Source organism: Crocuta crocuta, unplaced genomic scaffold, assembly GCF_008692635.1.
Source record: "Crocuta crocuta isolate KB4526 unplaced genomic scaffold, BGI_CrCroc_1.0 scaffold762, whole genome shotgun sequence".
Taxonomy (NCBI): domain Eukaryota; kingdom Metazoa; phylum Chordata; class Mammalia; order Carnivora; family Hyaenidae; genus Crocuta; species Crocuta crocuta.
The window spans coordinates 441588-453227 of record NW_027529524.1 but is presented as its reverse complement, the minus strand read 5'-3'; the positions used below and the strand labels follow the sequence as shown (position 1 = coordinate 453227).

Here is an 11640-nt window from a genome sequence, read left to right as displayed (position 1 = left end):
TTTTTTTTTTTTTTTTTTTTTTTAAGTAAGCTCTACACCCAATGTGGGGCTCAAGCTCATACCCCAAGATTAAGAGTCACATGCTCTACCAACTGATCCAGCCAGGTGCCCCTTCAAAAACACTGTCTTAAGGAAAAAAAAAAAAACAAAAAAACACTGTCTTATTCTTAAATTTGCTGGTGCATAGAGGCTTTTATTATTATTATTATTATTATTATCATTATCATTATCATTACTTCCATCTTGTGTCCCCAGGGTATTTCCTAATAAATTAGATTAGTATACAGTAATAAATGTCTCATCTGTGTTTGTCTAATTCTGGGTGTCCCTATCTCTCTATGGCTATGAAGAGTGTGAGACTCTGCAAGGACCTGTGAGCCCATGAATTCTTTCCTGCATTAGATCAAGCCATTAGGCATGTTATTTTACTTTATTTATTTTTTTAATGTTTATTTTTGAGAGAGGGTGGGGAGGGGCAGAGAGAAAGGGAGATAGAGGATCCAAAGAAGGCTCTGAGCTTTCAGCGCAAAGCCCGACGCAGAGTTCAAACCCTCCAAACTGCGAGATCACGACCTGAGCCAAAGTCGGATGGTCAACAGGCTGAGCCACCCAGGTACCCCAGGCATCCTATTTTATATAAGAACCAACCTGTGGAGACACTGGGGCCCGAGGATATGTATCTCACACTACGGTCTATGGCCAGTTAACCTGGGTTAGAACAACCCAGGTTAGAGTGAAGTGGAGGACTGAGTTGGATTCGAGGCCAGGTTTTTAGGCACCTCTACGCCTTAGCCACAGAGAACTCCACTGGCAGCTATGTAGGCTCCACCTTGGAGAACACAAGCAGACTTTTTTGTAAAATACCTAGGTTTTTCAGGGCACCTGGGTGGCTCAGTCGGTTAGGCATCCGATTTCGGCTTAGGTCATGATCTGCAGCTTGCAACTTTGAGTCCCAAAAGGACTCTCTGCTGTCAGCACCGAACCCGCTTTGAATTCTCTGCCTCTGCTCCACTTGTGCTCACGCTCACTCACTCGCTCTCTCTCAAAAATAAATAAACATTAAAAAGATACTTAGGTTTTTCTGACTCACGTATTGCTAGTGCCAGGAGAAATTTTAGTCAAGCTAAACCTCCTAATACTACAGCTGAGGAAATGAAGCCCTTAGACAAGTAGCTTGTCCAAAATCTATAGCTGGGTCTCAAACTCAGGTCTCCAGACTGCTAGCATAGTGCTCTTTAGAGCATACTGTGACATTCAGTCACCTTCCTGGTGCCCTGCCCAACTGGAGGCCAACTGGATCCTTAGTTCATAATTCAGGTTGTGATTTCATGCCCTGCTGGATCCTACCTGGGGGATCTGCACTCCTCCCCACCTTTAACTCTGTTCTCTTCTCCCCCTAAGAATTCCTTCCCTCTCATCCCTGGTTGAGATTAGAGATCTGCACCTGTAGAATGTGTGGGTAATGAAGTCATCCCAATTACCTGGAGATGACCTCAGGGATTATCCTAAATTAACCTCTAAAAGACACACAGTGCAGGGCAGGTGAGGTGGGGAAAGGATTGTGCATCTGTAGGCTAGTAAAGGTCTCAGCCCTGAGTTTGTAGAGATGATGTGACCAGTGTGCTTGCATTTGTGTACCTGCTCACTCACTCGGTGTTACTGCATATAAGGCCATGTGCTAGGCACTAAGGTGACAGGAATGAGCACTGTACAGAATTCATAGCTATGAGAACAAGCAGGTTCACCGACTGCTAACTCTTCCACCTGACGTGACAGTGCAACTAGAAAACAAACAACCACTGTGTAAGCAAATGGGAAGGTGTGTGTCAGTCTCCTTACAGGTGCCTGTGAAAGTTTCACCAAGAAGGTGATAGTTGGCTTGCACCTTGAAGACGATGTAAGATTCTGACAGGGGAAGAACAAGGGAAAGACTTATGCTCATGCGCATAAACATGGGCATGGTGTATTTCCATGACAGAAAAGTGGCCCAAATGACTGGACTATAGGGTGTATCCAGTAAGGATGGATTTAGGAAGGGCTTGGGAGGATAATCATGGAAGTTTAAATTGCGGTGAATGGGAGGGGCCCTGAACATCAGACTACTAAAAATGCTAATCTTCATCCCACAGGGAATGGGGAAGTCTCCTGAGGTTAATGTTATTTTGTTTCTACTTAAGGTTTAAAAAAAAGTGGAGTGACATGCTCAGATCTCTGTTTTGAAATGATAAGTCTTTTAGAACGGGAGACAGATTGGAAAAAGAAGACATTAGAGGCAGAGAGACCAATCTAAATGTGAATGCAATGCTCCAGGTTAGAAATGATCACAGCCAGAGTTAGAGCAGTGGAAAAAGGGAGAGAGATGGCTGAGAAAGACATTTCAGGGTAGAATCAATAGGCCTTAGTGAATAATTGAATATGAAACGTAAAGGAGAAGCATCAATCCAAGGTTCAGCGCCTGAGAAGCAGTACTGCCAGCAATGCCATTATGCAGATAAAAAAGGATGCAGGAAGATGAACAGGTCCAGAGAGCATCAGTGTCGATCCTCTGAGCTTGAACTGCCTATGAAAATTGCATGTGGTGATAATGTGCAATGAGCATTCCACATATACAGCTCAGAAATAGAGACACAATTTTGAAAGTCATCAGAGAATAGCTCAAATTTGAACCATCATTTTTATAATTAAAGATAGTGCCATGTGAGGCCTGGCTGGCTAGGTCAGTAGAGCATGTGACTCTTGATCCAGGGGTCGTGAGTCTGAGCCCCACATCAGGGGGTTGATTGTACTTAAAATAAAATGTTAAAATCTTTAAGAAAAGTAAAGATAGTAACCATATGAGGTAGAAACTTCCAATTATTAAAAAAAGACACAATGTATAGCATAAGGAATGTAGTTAATAATACTATGACACTTTTGCATGGTGACAGAGGTAGCTAGAGTTATTGTGGTGATCACTTCGTAATGTATATAAGCAATGAATCACTATATTGTATACCTGCAACTAATAAAATATTGTTTATTGTATATCAGCTACACTTCAATAAAAAAAGATACTACCATGTGTGCATTAGTGTTTTGTGATTGTTTCTGCTGCTTATATGTGTGCAAGTCTGTATCATCAATCTGCATATGTGCATCTGTGCTGACAACATAAAATGAGGATAATACTACCTACCACACGGGGTTGGTGTAAGGATTAAATGCATTTAGCCAGCATTTGGGAAAGGGCAGTTCTTGGAACTACGAGGTGGGGTGGTTTGTGTGAGTCTGTAGAGTGAACGCATTAGCTGGCAGCAGATGTGTGAGACTCACCTGAGCAGCTTCTCTCCCCACTTACAGTGGCATCTATTGAGGATTCCTGTGGGGAGCAGGGGCAGGCAGTAAGCTTGTTACAGGCAGGGGCAGAAAAAGAATGTGTGGATGTGTCTAAACCGAGGCATCAGGCCAGAGGTTCAGATGTTGGACAGGCTGGCCTGGGGCCGTTTTCCAGATTCAGAACACAAAGGCAACTAAAGCCAGCGACTGGCCACAAGTCTGAGCCAGGATTACCTTACATGGGCTTAGGGGAAGGATAGGCACTCACAGGAACAGTCGGCCAGAAAAATACACAGGGCAGCTGTGGTTGGATTCACAAAGAGTCCAACACATATATGTAAACATTAGACATAATCCACTGAGATATGCACAGTGAATCCATATGGCTACTTGGGTAGATGTCCCCACTACACCCACTAAAGCGAGAGACAACTGACAAAGACTCAATGCAAATAAAACATGGACAGTTATGTGGTTATATAATTCTCCTCTATACACAGGGCCTCCCAAAGTCCCTAGGCAGGTACACACCCAGCAGAAACATCCATAGAAACCCAAGGAAGGAACATGGAATTGGCAAAATAAGAGATGATATGCAAATGACACTGGACAACTATGGACAAGGGGGGTGCCCAAGCTCAGGGAGGGTACAAGGAGCATAAGAAAGATGGACTGGAGTGGAAGAGACATCTGGCAACAGAAGTGAAGTGGGAGGGAAGAGGGACTGGGACACATGTTGGGAGGCAGCTGAAAAAAGGTAGCCTTTGTAGTGTGAGATGAGAGAAGGGGCATACTTACCAAAGAGGCTGAGCCCCTCCTTCAGTCCACTGGCCACTTTGTACACCGAGGGGTGAGACTCACTCTTAAATATCTGCAGAACACTGTAAGGGAGAAGTGAAGGAGTTTGGGGTAACCTGGATTTTTAAAAATTATTTTTAAGTTTATTTATTTTTGAAAGAGAGAGAGGCAGGGGAGAGGCAGAGAGAGGAGAGAGAGAATCCTAGGCAGGCTCTGCACTGTCAGCACAGAGCCCAGTGCGAGGCTTGAACCCATGAACCGTGAGATCATGACCTCAGCTGAAACCAAGAGTCAGACACTTAACCCACGCAGTCACCCAGGCACCCCAACATAACTTGGATTTTTAAAAGCAACTGAGAAGATGGAAGGGAGATTGGGAACATCCTCCTGAGATCAAGTTTTGTTGTAAGGTCTGTCCCTCACTTCTCTCTGCCTCAGTTTTTCTCTTTAGAAAAGGAGGATGACACCCTTGTGCTTTTCTCCCTTTCTTCTCCTTACCCTCTCTTCCCTTTCTTCAAGGAGAGAGACCTTAATAACCCCAGGATTAAAGAAACTGGAGCCTCGCTGGGATTATTAGAGCATTAAACTTAATCCTTCTCTCTCCCCAGAGACGACAGCCTCCCTCCATCTCCTTACCTGTAAGTGTCTTGATCTATGCTCACCAGATGGGTCCTGAGGACAGAAAACAAGCAGAAGGGAAGGTGGCTAGGGTAGGAGAGGAGTGAGTTCATTCTTAGGCTCTACCCACTAGGTCCCCCTCCCAGAATACTGTCTGTCTTCTCCTTGGAGCTCCACGTCCCCTGCAGGTGCTCCTATGTGTCCTAGAGTACTTTACCCGATGGGTCACTGCCCACTCCCCCCACCCCCCACCTTGTGTTACTATTCAGGCCTCCCAATCCCACCTTACTTTGCTTGAGGTTAGGGTAAATCACCTACAACACAAATTTCTTAAAGCCCAGGATGGGGACGCTGACATTATAATCTTCCAGTTCAACCCCAATTCTTCTTCGACCCAGGAACTTGAGCAGCCCTCCAAGTGCTCGAACCTGGGAGATCAGTAATGGAGTTGAGGTAAATCCCAATGTCCTGGAGGCTGGACAACACCATGGAAAACTATTATTTTCCAGGGTTGGACTAGTACCTCACAGGACTCAACCCAAGGATCGGGTGTTGGTCCCTTTCTCCAGTCTGCTGCATCCCAGCCCTCATCTCCCCCAGGACCCTTCCTACCGTGAGGACGCAGTCAAAGGGAATAATGGAGGAGAGGAAAAGGATTTTCTCAGTGGTAGTCATGGAGTCTGGGATGAAGGAGTAGTTTCCAGCAAGGAGGCGCCGTTTGCTTATCTCCAGACCTATTTGGGGAGAGGCATGGGAGGGAAAAGTCTCGTAGCCCAATTTTCACCCAACCTTAAGAATGAGACAATAGAGGGGCGCCTGGGTGGCTCAGTCGGTTAAGCATCCGACTTTGGCTCAGGTCACGATCTCATGGCTCGTGGGTTCAAGCCCCGGTCGGGCTCTCTGCTGACAGCTAGCTCAGAGCCTAGAGCCTGCTTCAGATCCTGTATCTCCCTCTCTCTGTGACCCTCCCTTGGTCATGCTGTCTCTTTCTCTTAGAAATAAATAAAACAGGGGCGCCTCAGTGGCTTAGTCGGTTAAGCCTCTGACTTTCACTTAGGTCATGATCTCGCAGTTCATGGGTTCGAGCCCCGCGTCGGGCTCTGTGCTGACTGCCAGCTCAGAGCCTGGAGTCTATTTCAGAGTCTGTGTCTCCCTCTCTCTCTGACCCTCCCCTACTCACGCTGTCTCTCTCTCTCTCTCAACTAGGAAAAAAAAAGTCTCCTTGAGTTTCCATTTGAAAAAAAAAAGAAATAAAAACATTAAAAAATTTCTAAAAAAAAGTTATTAAAAAAAAAAGAATGAGACAATAGAATCAAGAGAGATAATATGACTTGCCAAGCTACTACAGGCAGTTAATGGAAATCTGAAACAAGAATCAAATCTTCAGGGGTGACTGGGTGGCTGTCGGTTAAGCTTCCACTTTTGGTTTCAGCTCAGGTCATGATTTCATAGTTCATGAGCTCGAATTTGAGCCCTGCATCTGTGCTGTCAGTGTGGAGCCTGCTTGGGATTCTCTCTCTCCCTCTCTGCCCCTCCCTTGCTCACACTGTCTCTCAAAATAAAATGATAATAATGAAAATAATAATAATAAGCCAAATTTTCAGACTTAGTCTAATTATCTCTTTATTTTACATGGAATATAAAGATCTTTGGCTGAGAGCACAACCTGAGAAAGACAACTGATTCAGGAATATTTATTCCTAGGATGTCTACTTGGAATTTTGGATTTGGGGTCAAAAGCATCATATTAATAGAGGACTGAGTAACACTAATGTCTTAACATCTAAGTAGGATAGAACATTCCTTATCCTTTTTGCAAACCTGGGAAGATTATGGAAGTTCCTTGTGGATCATCAGAGTCACTGAGGCAGTGTCTATTTTTTTTCTTTTAAGGGACAAATGGCTTTGGCTTAAAGGTAAAAATTCCAACAAATTTGGATAGTCACTTTGTGACTATCCACAAAGTGTCACCACTTCCTCTTCTCAGGGAAGGCCCTCATCCCTAGATATGCCTATGTAGAAATTTCACAAGGTTTCAGGTTATTTAAAGGTAGGGAGCAGGAGAGATCTTGAGGAGACTGGTTATGGGGCTTGAAGAACACAAAGGATTAGGATGAGATAAGGCTGAAGGGAGACTTCTGCTAGGGCTCAAGTAAGGAGAAAGGGGTAGGGAAGCTGGATTGGGGAATTGGGCAAAGGAAAGGAAGTACCAAAATCCACACTTGGCAAAAATATGATTTCAGGTCTCTTAGGCTCTCCGTGCTCCTGGGAGGCTGTGGGGGAAGCAAAGAAAGGGCCATCAGTCTGAACATCTCAGTCCTCTGCCTCTGTTCCACCTTCCCTCTCACCCACTTCTGGCCTCCTGGCTTTTGCTCCCTTTAGTCTCCTGGAATATTCCATAGTTCAGTCCTTCCCCATATTTGCTTTTCCCTTACCCAGTCCTTACCAAGCTTCCTTAGAAACTGAGTCATATTTTCATCCTGTTTGGCACTTGTAACAACAGATCGGGGATTGATTTCATCCAACACTTGGAAGGAGAATGGAGACCAAATGAGTAAAAGGATCCTCTAGGAGGGTACCCATAGGCCTCCCCTTGCTATCTTCTTCTACTCCACCCAAAACAAACCAACCCACCCTCATTTCCTCCCTCTAAAAGTAAGGAGTGCTCTGCACATTGGGAGCATAGGTAGGAGTCAGGCTTGAGATTTAGGAATGAGAAGTAAGAGTGGCAGGATGGTAGGAGGGAAGAGTGGCCTGGAGATTGTCACTAGATTCCAAACCCCTACAGAAAGGACATGACTGATTTGTCCAGGACTACATCTCTAGCACCTGATACTTTATAAACAATAAATGTGGAATAATGAAATGAATTACTATAAACAAAAGAGGGAGCTTCTGGAAGTCAATAAAATAAATTGAGACAGGTAAGGATATAAGAGTGAAATACACTTGCAGTCTCAGAGTAGAGGAATCCACAGTTCTGCTCCCACCTCTCTGGAGAAGCTTGAGATTCTCATGGTCTGGGGCATCTGGCATGAAGTGGATGGTAGAGTCACTAGTGTCATAGTAGGCGATGCCCAAGTATCCTGAAGTCCACAGCGCACACAGATAGATCTGTCGCGGGGAAGAAGAAAGGAACCCGGTAGGAAAGGAAACTGCTGTTAAGTATAGGGTTATGCCATGTCCTACTTAATTTTAATCATTTTATCATCGTCCCCATTCAGTAAGTGTGAAACAAGAGCAGGGGCAAGTGACCTGCCAGCTACTCCAAGCCCACTGATTCTAACATCCTGAAGTTCCAACCAACGCCCTGCTCTCAGGATCCAAGCGCCTGCTCTCGACATCAACCGAAATCACCGCCCCAGAGACCTCCGCTGGCTCCTGCTCGTCGTCGTCCTCCTCCTCAACTTCCCCGCGGCCCGGCACTGGGGACAGGCTGGGAAAGCTAGCCGAGGCTGCCCCGGGCTCCGGGCCCTGCGGCGTCCTGCCCGGGATCGCTTCTATGGAGCACATGGCCTTGGACGCTCTGCGGGAGCAGAAAACGGTTCAGGAGCGGGGGTTCACCGCCAGGAGTCTGGGATAGGGGGTGCGCAGATATGCAAATCTACCCAGAACTTCTGGGAGAGGGCTGGGGCTGGGGCTGCAAGGACTGGGGAGAGCTGTGGTAACATTTTGTTTTTAACAGCTGCGGACATTTTCACGGGCGACTTCTCAGGTATATCACCAAAGCCCAGACTGCAAATCTCCACTTGCTCCACCCTCATTTCCGTCACGCGAAACTTGTACTTTGGCGGGAGGGCCCTGTGGGCCAAGTCTGCACATCTCCTCTCGCCGCCCTTGCCAACCACGCCCCCACGATCGCAGCCCTAACTTCTTGACTTCCCACCCTAGTTGCGGACACTCGCGGCACTTTCCCGCGTTTTCAGTCACCTGGGTAGCTACGTGCGCGAAACCGCGTCACTGAGAGCCGCGCGCCCGCAGGAGGGGCACACCTGAGGGAGGGCGGGGTGCGCGCGCACACGCCCCACCCCTCTTAGCCGCTATTGGTCGAAGAGATCCGGATCCTGTCAGAGGCTCCGACAGGGCTAGAGGGAGGAGAGGACTTCAGTTGCTGAGACAGATGGACGCTGATTGGCCTATTCGCATATGGGGCGGTGCCAGAACGTTCAAACTTCCCGCCGCCAGTGCCGTTGCTTAGCACTCGGGTCTAAGCCCTCCCGGTTTCTGGGCTTTGATTGACGCGGGGTGGAGCCTGTGAGAAAGTCGGAAGCGAAGCTTTAGTCAGTGCCTACAGCACTAACTGGTCTAGGCGGTTTAGGGGGAGCTGCCTAAAGGGGGGAGACGCGAATTGCATTTCTTTTTTCTGGAGAGTGAAGATAAGCAACATTATTAAACCTGTACCAACAACTCTAAATTAATATTTGTACCCACTGAATTAATATTTATGAACAGCTTAGAATAGTGCCTGGTAAGCTAGTGAAAACTACGTATTTTAAATAAATAAGCAGAAATAAGCAAGACTTCTGTCTTAGTCCTCTTGTGCCTATTTCTTCGGTACAGGGTATGACCACCCCAAAGGGGGAACTACTGGGCCTCGTTTATAATTTTTGTCTCCCAGGAGGAAGTGGAAGCATTCGAATTACACCAAATTCTGGTGGAGAGAAGTAGACCTGATAAGAACAGCTACACTCCTACTGAGACATGTCTATACTCCTCCTGCAGATGCACACCCACCCACATCCCTAAGTACAGAGGGGTGTCATCTATTCATTCAGCAACTATTTAGAGCCTATTCTGGGCCAGGTGGTAGGTCTGAAGTACTGAACATTAAGTATGGACTTCACGAAGCTTACTTTGTAGTGTGTGTGAGAGGAGGGTAAACAAGGAGATTGTGAGGGGGACAGAAATAAACAAAATACTTTAAAAAACAGATCGCTTAAAATACATCTTCCTCCCCAACTTTGTCCTGGGTACCCTGAGATATGGAGATCTCATCCAACAGGTTAGAGAAGATGGTGGGGTAACCTGGCTCCGCTAAACAATGATTGGAAAATCCCCTCTAGCAACAAAGGTGGGGGAGTGAGTTAAGGGCTCAGTTAATGGTTACCCTTAGCAAACGGTTGAGCAATGGAGCTATGGAAACCTGGAAGGGACCGTCATAACTCTAAGGCGTGTCAGAAAGGGACACACCTTCCAATCTGGGGTGAAAAGAGATTAGGGACTGGTTTACCAAGCCAAGGAAAGGGAGGGAGTGAAAAAAGAAGCCACCCTTTGAAGGAAAGGATAGATATTAAGATAGGAGAAAAGCAGAGGTAAGGAGATGAGACCAGAAGGACACTTCTCTGATGCAGGATTCAAGGGTGCAGCCGCTGGTTTCAAATCCAGGGGGGCTTCGCTGAAATGTACCAGGAGAGAGCGGCATTACCTGTCATCTGGGAAATTAAGGCAAAATACCTTGTGGGTAGCCAAGCCAGCCAGCCAAAGTCAATATTGATAATCAAGCCAGCTCTAGCTATAAAGCTGTAGGAGAGAAAAGAGAGGCAGAGAAGAAGCTGCCAAAACCTGTTTCAGCTCAGGGCTGGCCCCATTTGCTTGAGGCGTCTCCCAGAAGGGAGATCTTTGTGGGGCATATTCTCTGATGGACATTGACCAGCTGAAACAGAAGAGGACTCTAGGAATAGGGCTGCTTTGACCTCCTTTCCTCAGATGGAAGGAGTCCTGTGTGCAGAATTTGAGGATCACCCATGAAGGAGACCCCCCCCAACTCATGGAATCATTCTACAACCTTATAGGATCTTACAATTCAAGGGAGTAAACACTGACTATATCTCCTCTCTGGGAAAGAGAGAGATAGGCCTTCCCCCAGGGAGGAGAAAACCCACAGAAGAGGAAGCCAGGGAGGAAACCACTAACTGCTAGTTTCCAGCAATATGTTTCTCACTCTGCCCCAGTCCTCTCTTCAAGTCTCTCCCTTTCTTTAAGTGTCAAGGCCTGTTTTGCTCCTATGTGCTTGCACTCCACCATGTTTTTCTGGAACTGTAGGTCTCTTGTTAGCAAGTGGTGAGGAAGAAAGAAGGTATGGTAGGGTAGGAGGGAGATTCAAGATACAGAGGTTGGAATATATTCAATTTGGAGGATGTATTGTTAAGCCCTTTTTTTTTTTTAAAGTAGATCATAAAGAGTTTGACAGAACCTCCAAAGTCAAAGTACTCTTCCTCTGCCTCCCTACTTGTGTCCCCAAGGACCCCACTTACATTATTTAGTCTGATCTTTGCTTTTTTTCTTCCATAATAGGACCAGCTACTATCCCCTCCAGGATCAGTGCAGCTCTATTCTGCAGCCATAAAACCCCTACCCTTCCCAATTTCTCCCATCTTCAACCTATCAGTGGAAGAAGAGCAAGGGGCACAGGAAGGGGCCCCAGAATGGGGGCAGAAGTGGAAGCATTAAAGCTGACCAGGCTACTGAGGAGCAGCAGACGTTCCCCAGTGATGAGGCCCCACTGGCTCAGCTTCCTGTTTTCCCAGCACAAGTCCTGGTTGTCTCCCTTCCCATCCCCTGCCCTACCTTTCACCACTCTCTTTCCCCAATCTCAGTGTCCACTTCCAAGTCCCTGTCCATCTGGAGTCTGGAAGGAATATGGAAAAAGGAATAAACGCCCACCTTCACATTCTAAAATTCCCTCCCTAGACCAAGCTGCTGGTGTCGTTTCTTGTGTGAGGGAGGAATGTGAGTGTCCTCTGATTAATGCAGCAGGGAAACTGAGGCAGGAAAAAATTCTGTGTTCAAAGAGACTGGCGGAGAAACAAGGAGGTTCCCAGGATTCCCTCTCTTTAACACCCCCATCCCTTATCCTCTAAGAGACCTGAGGCTCTCCCCTCTGGACCTACTCCCTAGATCGTCGAGTCC

General features: G+C 46.6%; 1 protein-coding gene across 2 annotated transcripts in view; it reads right to left on the bottom strand.

Annotated features, from left to right (window-relative positions):
* MSH5 (mutS homolog 5) overlaps positions 1-8737 on the bottom strand; it is a 26209-nt gene extending 17472 nt beyond the window's left edge. The window contains exons 1-10 of one of the 2 annotated variants that reach the window (XM_077760858.1): positions 8662-8737; positions 8101-8257; positions 7722-7845; positions 7178-7258; positions 6942-7004; positions 5344-5465; positions 5050-5159; positions 4750-4785; positions 4114-4196; positions 3313-3358 (exon numbers count right to left, since the gene is read on the bottom strand). In XM_077760858.1, the coding sequence (XP_077616984.1) occupies positions 3313-3358; positions 4114-4196; positions 4750-4785; positions 5050-5159; positions 5344-5465; positions 6942-7004; positions 7178-7258; positions 7722-7845; positions 8101-8244 (809 nt within the window). In that variant the 5' untranslated portion in view covers positions 8245-8257; positions 8662-8737. Of the gene's footprint in view, positions 1-3312; positions 3359-4113; positions 4197-4749; positions 4819-5049; positions 5160-5343; positions 5466-6941; positions 7005-7177; positions 7259-7721; positions 7846-8100; positions 8258-8661 lie in introns of both variants that reach the window. The other variant, XM_077760859.1, reaches the window with a different exon arrangement.
* Positions 8738-11640: the final 2903 nt, after the last annotated feature.